Below are 12,351 nucleotides of genomic sequence, written 5' to 3' on the forward strand. Positions count from 1 at the left end.
TAGCTGTCACTCCCCATCTCTCCTCCATTGCCCCTCCAGCCTTTGTCAACCATGATTCTACTTTTCATCTTTACAGATTTGCCTGTTCTGGTTGTATTATATAACATACAAATTTAAGGCCATAAATATCCCTAGAAATACTGTTTTTACAGAATCCCACAAATTTTAATCTTTAGCTTTTTTATTATTCAGTTCTCTGTATTAAAAATTTCTATTATGCTTCCTTTTTTTAACCCATTGATTATTTTTAAACATTTCAAAATTTCCAAACACATGGATTTTTTTTTTTTGTCTTTTTCCTATTTCTTTGGGCTGCTCCCGCAGCATATGGAGGTTCCCAGGCTAGGGGTCGAATCAGAGATGTAGCCACTGGCCTACGCCAGAGCCACAGCAACACGGGATCCGAGCCGCATCTGCAACCTACACCACAGCTCACGGCAATGCTGGATCGTTAACCCACTGAGCAAGGGCAGGGACGGAACCTGCAACCTCATGGTTCCTAGTCAGATTCGTTAACCACTGTGCCACGACGGGAACTCCGGATTTTTTATTATTGATTTTTATTCAAATTGCTCTTTGGTCAGATAAGGTGAACTTTATACTGATTCTTAGAAATTTGTTGATACTTGCTTTGTAGCCAAGAATGTGATCATTATTGTAAACGTCCCATGTATGTTTGAGAAAAAAGTGTATTCTCCTTTTATTGGGTGCAGTATTCTATATATTTTCATTAAATCGGCTTGTTGATTGAGTTCTTCATAATTCTATAACTTCACTATTTTTTGTTTTCCTTGTTCTTTAAATATTTTAGAAAAATATGTTGAGTTTTCCCACATGGTTACTGACTCGTTCATTTCTTTTTTTCATTATATATTTCGAGGTTACTTTATTAAATGCCCATACATTTAAAGTTGTTATTTATTTTGGTGAGTTGCAAATTTTATCATCATTTTAAAAAATGCACGAGGTAAATAGCTATTTATTTTCCTTATAAGACAGGCACATGGTAACTATTTTTTAAAGGTCCAGAAAGGCTCGGGATTTCCCAAATCACCTACTTAGGTTACCAGTGTTCCCCCTTTCACTAAAGAAATGTGATGAAGTGGTGCATTCAACAGATATTACAATTAAGTAATGGAAAAAGCCAGTCTCTAAACTTATTCTTCAAATTGTCTCTACATGATGGCTGGCTTTCAGTGGAAAGAGACTCTTGCAGTAAGATTTTGTAATTGCTCTATTCTATCTTTTACATTGAATCAGATATTCCCTAGTTTAGTCTACCATTCTCCAGTTTTCACTGAAATTTGCTCAATGACCTTAGAAACAAACATCTGATCCCATCCAAATCCTCTTCTCTATGAAATCATTCTATGGGAGCAACAACCTTAGGTCATCTAGAACTTATTGTCAGAGGGAAAATGACTCTCAGTTAATTGTAGAATATTAATTTTTGACTCCAGATTGTGAAAGGAATCCTTATTTGCATTTTGCCCGCCTCAACCCAAATATCTCACATTTTCTTGAAACTCACACTTTCTTATTGTTTACTAACCCATTTCTTGTCTTAGTCTTAGTCTCTAGACTTTTCTTAAGTACAAAAAGTGAATTTAAGGGAAAATGTTGTGATATATCTTACAAGTAATGGAAAATTTGAATATCTGGCATGATGGAAGACGAAAACAAACGCAGCTCAGGGATCCCAAGAGCAGGAGTTTGTATCGCTTCATCCTTATACTCTGTCACTAAAATGACGGTCCCATATTCTCAATCCTTTCATTTATCAGTTCATATTATTTAAAGATAATAAAAAAGACCATGATCACATATTGATCCAACTGTTTACCCAAACCAGTAAATTAAAACAAGGAAGGCAGGATTATTCAATGAAAACATGGTTGTGAGAATTGCCCCCAATTCACCTATGCCCTGGACATGCAATGTAGAAGTTAAAAACTATAGTATGGAATGTCTAAGGAATATTTCAACAATCACACTTAGGGATGATAGAACATTGTATAGCTTCTGTTCAATTCCTGGTGCCTATTGTTATAACTTTATTAAATTAAATATTTCCAAAGAACTCCCTTTTTAAGTCTCCACACCACCTGGACTATGATGTTGGTTATTCTCACGTGATATGATTTAATAAATAAAAACTTAGACTTTAAGAAATGAAGTATTTGCCTATTGTGTGATTCTTACCTCATTAATAAGGCCAGACTACATGTCTCTATATAGGTATAGGTTTCATCTGAAGGGGATGGAAATTTCCACTGCTAATTAGAGCAAAGTAAGCAGATTGGATTACCCTCATATCTCAGATCAAACCAAGAAACGTTAATGCCTCCATCTTCAGTATATGACTTGAGATACCACCTCTACTTCATCCAGAAGAAGGCATTAGTGTTCCAGGATTGACATCTTTCAGATTCTTCTTATTATGGGTTGGAACAATCTTGGGTCTAGCCTCACCCAGGGTCACCTTATCATCACAGCAATGATATTCTTTATTAAATGACCATGGGTTTGATGTCATATGGGTTACATTTGTCACAGTAAAACTAAGACCAATATTAAGCCCCAGAGTCCTCCATCATTTCTCTTCTAAAAGGGGAAAAAAGGCTTCACCTTATTATTATCACCACTGATCCCTTCAGAAAATCCTTAAGTATTACAAGCTGTCAAGCCTATGGCTGTGGCTATAAGCTTTGCAAAATTCAAATTTTGCTTGAATGTTCAAATCTTATTGCTGTTGACAAATACTGTCAATTGTTTCCCTTGAAAGTTCACCTCATTCATTTTCAAGCAACTGCCTAATACCCAAGTCTGAAAAACCATAGTTTTTCTGACATTCTTTCAAGTAAAAATGATGTTCCATGAAAAAAGCAGCTAATTCAGTGCACAACTCAAATGACTGTGCAAGTATTTTCTTTCAAGACAGCCATTGTATTAAGCTATGCAGCAGAAGTGCTTTGTGCACTGTTCATATTACATGGAATTTTAACAAGATATGTACCCAAGCATCAAGATTTAATAAAATTATAATTTTATTATAAATAAGGACTCCATTAAGGATCTTTTATTTTTATTTTTAAATTTTTTTAAATTTATTTTTTCCCACACCTGTGGCATGCAGAAGTTTCTAGGCCAGGGAATAGAACCCAGGCCACAGCAGAGACATGAGCCACAGCAGTGACAACACTGGATCCTTTAACCACTAGGCCATCAGGGAACTCAAAGGTGGCCTATTTATTACTTTTTAAATTTTTATTTATTTTTTTAATAGCTGCAATTGCAGCATGTAGTTCTCAGACTAGGGGTCAAATTGGAGCTGCAGCTAAGGCCTACACCACAGCCACAGCAACACCAGATCTGAGCCACATCTACAACCTATGCTGCAGCTTGCAACAATGCTGGATCCTGAACCCACTGAGCTAGGCCAGGGATCAAGCCTGCATCCTCACAGAGACAACATTGGGTCCTTGACCCACTGAGCCACAGTGGGAACTCTCTAAGGACCTTTTAAAATGAAACTGGATTACAAATTTTGTTGAATGTGTAGCCATAAAGAAACCAGTCACTTTGGGGACACTGTCTTGATCTATGCTGAGACAATAGCAGTTTTATCCACCATTGCTTTTGCACCACTACTGCAAATGTCAACCTAGTAAAAATACCAAGTAAAATGTTAATATTATTTTGAAAATAATTCAGAAATCAATCATTTTGGGAACACTATCTTGATCTATGCTGAGACAATAGCAGTTTTACCCACCATTGCTTTTGCACCACTACTGCAAATATCAACCTAGTAAAAATACCAAGTAGAATGTTAACATTATTTTGAAAATAATTCTGATCCTACAGTTTCAGGGACCTGTAGTGATCTGTGAACTACACATTAGAAGCACTGATGTATACAAACTGATTCCAAGTCTGTGTAAAGATACAGTGATGTGACATAATAAATATCTGAAAGAATTTTCATTGACTTTCAATTGCAGGAGACTTTTTTTTTTCTTTTTGTCATTTCTTGGGCCACTCCTGTGGCATATGGAGGTTCCCAGGCTAGGGGTCGAATCGCAGCTGTAGCCACCGGCCTACGCCAGAGCCACAGCAATGCGGGATCCGAGCTGCGTCTGCAACCTACACCACAGCTCACGGCAATGCTGGATCCTTAACCCACTGAACAAGGCCAGGGATCGAACCAGCAACCTCATGGTTTCTAGTCGAATTCGTTAACCACTAAGCCACGATGGGAACTCCTGCGGGAGACTTTTTTGACTAATGCCACAGACTCTTCCTATATATGGCAAATATCTTTTCATGCCAATAATATAGAAGTTCATTGCAATTTTTTGGAGAGCTCCCATTGTGGCTTAGCGGGTTACAAACCCGAACAGTATCCATGAGGATGCAGGTTCAATCCTTGGCCTTCCTCAGTGGGTTAAGGGGCCAGAGTTGCCGTGAGCTCTGGTGTAGGTTGTGGACACAAATGGGATCCTGAGTTGCTGTGGCTGTCGTGTAGGCCGGCAGCTGCAGCTCCAATTCAACCCCTAGCCTGAGAACTTCCATATGCCACAGGTGCAGCCCTTTAAAAAAATTTACGCTGCAGTTTTCAATAGTTGCATAATATTTTACTATGTGGACTTGTCACCTATTGTTTAGCCAGTTCTGTAGTGTTAGACATTTAAGTTGCGTCTATTATTTTCTCTCTTAGAAACACTGCTCAATTGATGTTTTTCTGTATACAATTATTTGAGTTATTTCCTCAGGGAAAGAGATCCTACAAGTAGAAGGGTTGGCTGAAAGGCAGGTACATCTTTAAAGCTTCTTATGCAGATTACTAAATAGCCTTCCAGATAAATCGTACCAATATATTATGCCAACCTGTTCCTTCTCTATGTGTCCCCCTCCCAGGAGTCCTATCTCTATTTCTGCCGCAGCCTACCATACACTTGCACCAAAATGAAGATTTCATGAAAGGTGGTAGGTAAGTGGACAGGGTTTGGAAAATTTCTGGAACTACTTCCATTTTCTTCTTTCATTGCTTCAGTAGGCCAAGGAGGAGGGGAAAGATCTTCCTGCTCTTAAGTGAACTCAGGGGTAGGGGTGGGGTTCCCATACTCTTTGCTCCAAGAGACATTCTTTCTGTCACATTGCTTTTTCTCATCATAAGAAATGGTGGCCTAGAGGGTTAAGGATCTGATGTTGTAACTGCTGCCACAGCACGTGTTCATTCCCTGACCTGGGAAATTCTGCATGCTGTGGTTGAGGCAGAAAGGATAAAGAGAGAAAGAAAGAATGAAAAGAAAGAAAGAAAGAAGAAAGAAGGAGAGAAAAGAAGGAAGGGAGGAAGGAAGAGAAGAAAAGAAATGGTAACTCATTTTGGCATTACTTGGTTGCCAGAACTGCCCAAGAAAGAAGGCCTTCTCTGTCAGAACTTGCCCAACATCATACAATCCATCCTCTCTGTCGACCTACAGCCAAGTCAGCAAGTCTTGGTGCTTCTTTTTCCAAAAGCATCTCATATTATCATCATTCCCTAACATTCCCTATAGTCACTACCCCATTTCACTCTTCATCATCTCATACTTCATTTATCGTAGTAACTGCCTAACAAATGCCTTCACACCTAGCCCCATCCCAGTGCCAATCCATTTTGCATATTGCCACCAGATTATTTTTCCTTTGCTAAAAATGTCCAGTAACTCCTAGAAAATGACAGGATAATATTTCAATATCTCAGCCTGGGGTGCAGGATCCTCCCCAAACTTTTCTTACCTTACATTTCCACCTTTATTTCTCATCACTTCTCTTCTTACAGCTTCCATTCTGTAAGGCAAACTGGTTACCTTCCTGTCACTGGAACAGGTTTCCTTCCTCCTTGTCTTTCTTCAAACCATGTCCCCTCCTGGAATGCCCTTCTGTGTTTTCTTATGCTGTCCTTCAGGGCCCAGCTTAAGTGTGCTCGTCCTCCTTGAAACTTTCTAGCAACTCCTGTTTCATTTAAACAGAAAGCATATATTTGACATGAGCAAATATCCAGGTACTGTTAGTATTTTGTATTTATGTACCTTGCCTCTCCAGCTAGATTTTAAATTCAAGAAAGAGAACAATTTTTTGTCAGTCAAAACATACAACTTTATTAATGATATACAAATGAAGTCTTTGGTGGATAAATTCAAGTCAAAACAAATGCTAAGAGTGTAGGCTATTCAAGACAGACAGATTCACTGTCAATTCACATAGAAGAACCTGTAAAAATATTTCCATTCAAGCAGCACGATTAAAGTCACAAATGTGTTTTCAGTACAAGAGGACTATTTATTTGGTATTCATAAAATGGTTCCGCTTAAAGCTGGACTGTCACAGATAACATCACTCTGGATGATATAGTATTAGTCAAAACTGGCACTGAAATGATTCCTTTACTATATGAGTGAGTGGAAAAGCAGTAACTTTCAATTTTCATTGCTTCCCAACTGCTAAACCAGACATTTCTTCCAGTCTTTGAGAGCACACAGCCAATCAGAATTTGTCCACTAGTTTTATCACTTTCACCTTCACCAAGAGGTCATGGTGATCTGCTAAGGCTCGAATTTTCTTAACGCACACTCCAGAGGCAGTGCATAAGTAGAAAAGGGAGCCTTTATTGAATTCTCTGTAGTTGAATACTTCTGCTCTGAGATTGTCATAGATGATTTCAAACAGAGTCAGGGCATTAATAAGAATTTCTGATTCCACATAAGAATTGTAGAGGGAACTAAATGATGACGGCACTTGGGTACTGAGAAGTTTTTTTAACATATCTGGATTTTCAGCAAAATTCGAAAGTATTTTCAAAATCTCAACCTTGATTTTTCCACCTCCTTGAGATAACAAACGGAAAAAGTTTGCAATGGAATTGACAAGCAGGTGCTGGTAGTCGTTAGTAATAGTCATGTTTGTTAAAAATTTTAGTCCGACTACCTGTACTGCTGAGTTCAGGTTAGAGGCCATGATGTCATCCATCACTTTATTCATGTATACCTGAAGCCGGCCCTGATTTTCATAATTCTCACTCAGGTTATTCATGGCCATTAAGGCCTTTTCCTTAATGTGGGGATCAGTTTTGTGGATCATGTTTGCAATAATCGGAAGACCTCCCAACTTACGAATTGTGTCTTGGTTGCATGAATAGTTGGCATTGTTGCTCAGAGTGAGCAAAGCTACCTGCTGGATGAAAGGATCATCTGATTTCTGAAGCAAAGCAAGGACTTTCCTGAGATCTCGGACACCCAGAATCTCATCAATTTCATAAGGAAAGGGACGCTTCTGCATGGGAATGGGTCTTCTCCCTCTCCCTCTCTGCTGGGTCTCAGGCTCAGAGTCTGACTCTGACTCTGTGTCAGTCCACCCAGACTCTCCTTCTTCAGAATCAGGAACCTCTGCCAGGAAAGCCTGCCCCCCATTAGCAGAGGCTGCAGCAGCTGCCGCAGCCCCATCTCCAGGACGGAAGCCCAGCCCCAATTCATCTACTTCAACTTTATTTTTCTTGCCCTTGCCCTTGCCTCCAGTCCGGGACCTGGTTCCACCCTTAGCTCCACCCTTGGGTACAGCTCCAGTAGCTGATCCAGCCTTAGGTATAGCCCCAGTATGAGCTCCAGGGGTTGCTTTCTTGGAGGCTACTACTGTTCTAGGGGACCCTGAAGTCCCAGGAGCCTCTACAGCCCCAGAAGGCGCTACTGCCCCAGAAGGCACTGCAGCCCCAGAAGGCGCTGCTGCCCCAGAAGGTGCTGCTACCCTAGAAGGTGCTGCTGCCCCAGAAGTTGCTGCAGCCCTAGGAGGTGCTGCAGCCCCAGATGGTGCTGCTACCCTAGTAGGCATTGCTGGTATGGGAGCCTCCACCTCCTCAGTAGGTGCTGCTGCTTCGGTAGGAGCTTGCACCCTGGGAGGCACTGCTGGAGCCCTGGGAGCCTCTGCTATGCTAGGAGCTTCTGCCAATTTAGGAGCCCCTGCCATTGTGGGGGCCTCTGAAGCCATGGGAGCCTCTGCCTCGCAAGAGGGTGGTGCCATTGCAGAAGCCGCTGTGGCTTCTGATTCAGCTTTAGGCCCAATCCCAGCCCCTTCTGCCTCCTGGGCCTGACTTCCTGCCCCAGTCTGAGCCTCAGCACTAGATGCAGCTGGAGCCACTGCTTCAGCTCCAGCCTTATCCAGAGCAGAGGCTTCATCCTGAGCCCTGTCCTCTACCCCAGTGCATACTGGGGTTGGAGGACTGAATCCTGGCCCAAGGTCAATTGTGAATCCAGCCCTTAGTCCAGGTCTAGCCCTGGCTCCAGTCCCAGCCAAAGCCCTGGTCTTGGGCTTGGCTAGTCTCTTTTTCATCTGGTTTCTTCCCCTGGCATATTTGTAGACACAGTACCAGGCGCTGGCCCCGATCACTATCCCGGCGGCCACACAGCCAGCATCCCGAACTCTGCTCATGGCGCAGCTGGAGTAATTCTATGATCCAGGGCGTGGAGCTGGCGTGCTCAAGTGTGGTGTGTTCACGTCAAGGCGAGGCTCTTCAGCTCAGGCTCACAAGTTCTGCAGAGGCTGCAAGCCAAACAGGACCTGGGGTAAAGGAGAAAAAGGAGGCTTAGGGGTCTGGCTCACTTCTTGCTTAACCATAATTCGCTAGAGGAGAGTTTGGGGACATAATGCTTTGTAGGCAGGCTAGTACCCAGATAAAGGTGTCAAGGCCTGTGTGATTCAGGACTCTGGTTGTCCAATGTTTTCTACATCTTCATCCCTACACTGCCCTGCCCAATGTCAACATACCCAGCACCTAAACATGGAAGAAGACCATATAGATTTCAAGAAAGCTTGTGGAAAGCCAGAAAGAACTCAAGATTCTGCTCTGATTCCATCACCCCCCTCCCAAAGGTCCCCATATGATGCTCATACATGTACCAACCTGATGGGAACGGGAGCAAGTGTGCTATTTTCCACCAGGCCTGTAGTTGTGCAGGGCCCAAAAGACAGACTGACCTGCGGAGATATCCCAGAAAGGGTGTTTGGGGGCTTTTGATAGATGGATTCCTTTCCTGATTTGAACCCCTAAGGTCAAGTTCCCCCCTCCCCCTGGGGCTACTCTTTTCCTCTATATCTCTTTCTCCTCAAACCCTTGTTTAAGAAAGCAAATGCCACACCTCTTGTGCTGTACTAAAAAGGACAGGCCCAAAGCAAGAGTGTCTTTAAAGAGGGAGAAGATAGGGGCCCCCGTTTCTGTCCCAATTTTGGGTCTGGTTTCAGCCACACTCACCCAGGGGCTTCCCAGACAGTTCCCACCCCCCAACACTGACCTCCACAGGTTCAGGGCTGTCTCTCCTTCCTTCACTTCAGTTAGGGCTTCATCCTAAAGACAGACTGAAGGGCAGAAATACAGACAGCAGACGTTGGAGACTTAAGAGTCTGGTGGATGGAACCGACCCAAGACTGGAGTCCCCAGTTGCTTTTTAGAATTCACATGACAGAATGACAAATGGTTCCATCTCTCCATTCCCTCAACTCTTCTCACCCCTCCCCTCCCACTCCAACCCCTGCCCCTGCGCAGACTCCCCAGACTCTCAAACCCTCCTTCCCTTTGCCCCGCCTCCGTCCGTCCGCCATTTCTCGACAGACGGTCACACCCCTTCTCCTGCACCGGAGAGGGAGGGGCGGGGAGGGGCGGGGCGGGGCGGGGCGGGGGTGCTGCGAAGCCTGGATGCGAGGCGAGACTGGGGATTATGGCCAAACAATCTAGCGCCTCATTTTTCAGTCCCCAGCCCCCAGGCATAGCATCAACCTGCAGAACTTGGACCCAATGTTTGCCCTTTGGGTTTGAGGGTCATGATTTTTCACTGTTTCTCCGCTCTGGGCTCCGCCTCCCACCCCCCATCGCGATCCCCAGTTAACCGCCATTTGTCCCACCAGCGTACCTGAACTCCTTTTTCAGGACTGAAAAAACGGGGGTGAAGGGCTGTGTGGGCCGGAGGTGTCTGGAAAGCAGCCTGGGACTTAGCACCGCGGTTTAATACCAGATTCTCTCAGGGTATCCCCTCCTCTGAAGCCCAGACAGAGCTAGACCTCCCATCTCCCCTACAAAGGCTGGCACAACCATTTCCCAGCGCCCCCAAATAATGAGGGGCCGACGTGGGGGAGGGGAGCGGGAGGGGGCGGTGGTCGGGGGAGGTATCTGCAAAGTGAGAATGGGGGTGAACAGGCCTGAACGTTTCCTAACTGCGTACCCTTCCAATCACCCTTTTCCCAGCTTCCCCACTGGCCTTATACGCGCTGCCACGTTTATTTCTCTTCCCTTTTCCTCTCAAAACAGGACGGGATGTGGGGTGCGGGGCCTGAGTGTCAAAAACAAAACAAACAAATAAATAAAACACTGGCTGGGAAAGGAAGTAAACGGATTCTCCACAAGTATATCAGCATCTTTACGTTCCCCCCTCCCATCTCCCCGCCGCCCACCAAAATGAGCTGCGACTGAGCGCGGGGGTCCAGAGGGCCGGCCGGGGGCGGGTGAGGCGCAGACACCCGCGGCCTCAGACTCCCTCATCTCTGGGCTACCCCCATTCAGGGATGCCAGGCCATGCCCACCCTCACACCCACCTGCCCGGATCTGGGGGAATTTTCTCCTCCTCCTCCTCGCCTGGGTTAAACGCACGGCAGTGCGCAGCGCAAGAGAAGTTGGTACCCAGAGGAGGACGGAGGACGGCGGTCAGGGCTTTAAGTATCTTTGCCCACGTCAGCCCCCGGTCACGTGAGGGCTGCATCGCCAGTAAGCTTGGGCCCCCAATTTCCACTCCCACCAAGAGCAAGCGCCCCCTCCTTTAGCCCCACTCCCACGTCACCCCACCCATCAGGTCCTGTCACTCATTTTTTTGTCTTTGTAGTCCTAGGGGCCAAAAGCAGCCCTTTCTCCCTGTGTCAGAATTTGCCTTTCTCTGATTACGGGGGAAGGGATGCATCTTCTTGGAGGGCTATTGACAATTTTTACCTTTTTTTGGTTAGGGAATTGTCTCATCCTTTCCTGAGCAACTGGACACTCTCCCCTAGTTCCACCTCCAACCACCCCCCACCTGCTAGTACCCACCATTTACCTTGCACTTGGGCCCCTGCTCCAGTATAAGTAAGAGATGGAATGACAGAAAGGAGACAAGGAGTGGTAGTGGGGTCTTGTGTAATACTTTTCCGTTTTGTTTTTAAAGCAATTCACCACCCTTTACTATTATAATAAGAAAATACAACAAAACAAGTGTTCAGTGTGGGAAGCAGTAACCAAAAAAAAAAAATAAAATAAAAAAATAAATAAAAGAGTAGGAGTGTTTTTAAAAAAAGATTTCCCACTAATACTGGAAGGCATCATTAATTTTGATTAATTTTTACCACGTAGAAAATGAATCTATTGGTCATATAGGAAATAGTTTTCAAAACATGCTAAGGTATTTGAATATTTTAAAATGGAATTTTTTCTCAACAAGATAAGCGTGTTTCCATATGATCTGTAAATTGATCCGTGGAGACATGTTCAGTTGTCTGATCTTATTTATTTTGGACAGAAAATATGCTACTTTTCCTCCTTCCGGGACAGCTTTTAAGTTGGATAAATAAATGGTCCCGTCTTGTTCCGTTAGAGAAACACATTTATTTACTGTTCTTAAACCACTGCTGACTGCTGTGTGAACCTCTTTTAATTCGATGGCTGTAACCATGACAGTTTTTAACACCTGTCCCTGAACTGAGTTCCAGTTTTGTGATTCAGCTCTGGGCAAAAGAAAGAGCTGTCCCACCAAGGAAATGATGTGAGGGATGCAGAGATGGTCAAACCCTTCCAGTCCTGCCAAGAGGGGAGGGAGGAAGGTTTTGCCCTCCCACCTCTCCTATATTCCAAAGCCTCTCATTCCCTGTGTTCTAGCACCTGCTTCTGTTGCTCATCCCAAAAGTACACATGGACAGAGGACCAAGGTGGTAAGTGTTACCTTTACTGAGGTGACTAACCTGAGTAAATGCCTTTGGCTTCTCCCTCCCTCCCTCAAATTCCCACAGAGATAACTCAGGGATACACAGAAGAGATTGCTGTTACCAACCTACCCCTGAAGCTGCTGGTTTCCAGGAAGATTGCTGGGGGAAGCACCCAGGCCTGCTTGCTCTGCTCTGCCCTTGTTCAAGGTTATTAACCTTGCTCCTGACATTGTCTGCTGCTACCACCTAGCCTGAGAGGTGCAGCTTGCTGGCCTCTCTCCTCTGACCTCCTTACCTCAGAGCACCCAGGGAGAACCCAACCTTGTTGCAGGGTCACAGCCCGAATCCCACGCCCACCTTGGCGCCCCCTCAGCCAAA

The 12,351-nt window shown here is 44.3% G+C and overlaps 1 protein-coding gene across 10 annotated transcripts; it reads right to left on the minus strand.

Annotated features, from left to right (window-relative positions):
- Positions 6,120-10,782, minus strand: ARMCX2 (armadillo repeat containing, X-linked 2). 10 transcript variants are annotated; one of them, XM_021080773.1, is made up of 6 exons: positions 10,621-10,781; positions 10,287-10,358; positions 9,942-9,960; positions 9,327-9,390; positions 8,939-9,012; positions 6,120-8,595 (listed from the first exon to the last, which is right to left on the minus strand). In XM_021080773.1, exon 6 carries the CDS (start codon positions 8,464-8,466, stop codon positions 6,532-6,534), a length of 1,935 nt encoding a protein of 644 aa, XP_020936432.1. In that variant the 5' UTR covers positions 8,467-8,595; positions 8,939-9,012; positions 9,327-9,390; positions 9,942-9,960; positions 10,287-10,358; positions 10,621-10,781; the 3' UTR covers positions 6,120-6,531. The 10 variants fall into 10 exon arrangements, with proteins under 10 accessions (XP_020936432.1, XP_005657920.1, XP_005657918.1 ...); XM_005657863.3 differs by having other exon boundaries at positions 10,251-10,358; XM_005657861.3 differs by having other exon boundaries at positions 9,942-10,001; positions 10,251-10,358.

Source organism: Sus scrofa, chromosome X (assembly GCF_000003025.6).
Source record: "Sus scrofa isolate TJ Tabasco breed Duroc chromosome X, Sscrofa11.1, whole genome shotgun sequence".
Taxonomy (NCBI): domain Eukaryota; kingdom Metazoa; phylum Chordata; class Mammalia; order Artiodactyla; family Suidae; genus Sus; species Sus scrofa.

Bases quoted from the DNA above. Each gene is read 5' to 3' on its own strand.
- ARMCX2 (XM_013990954.2), bottom strand. From the start codon at position 8,466: ATGAGCAGAGTTCGGGATGCTGGCTGTGTGGCCGCCGGGATAGTGATC.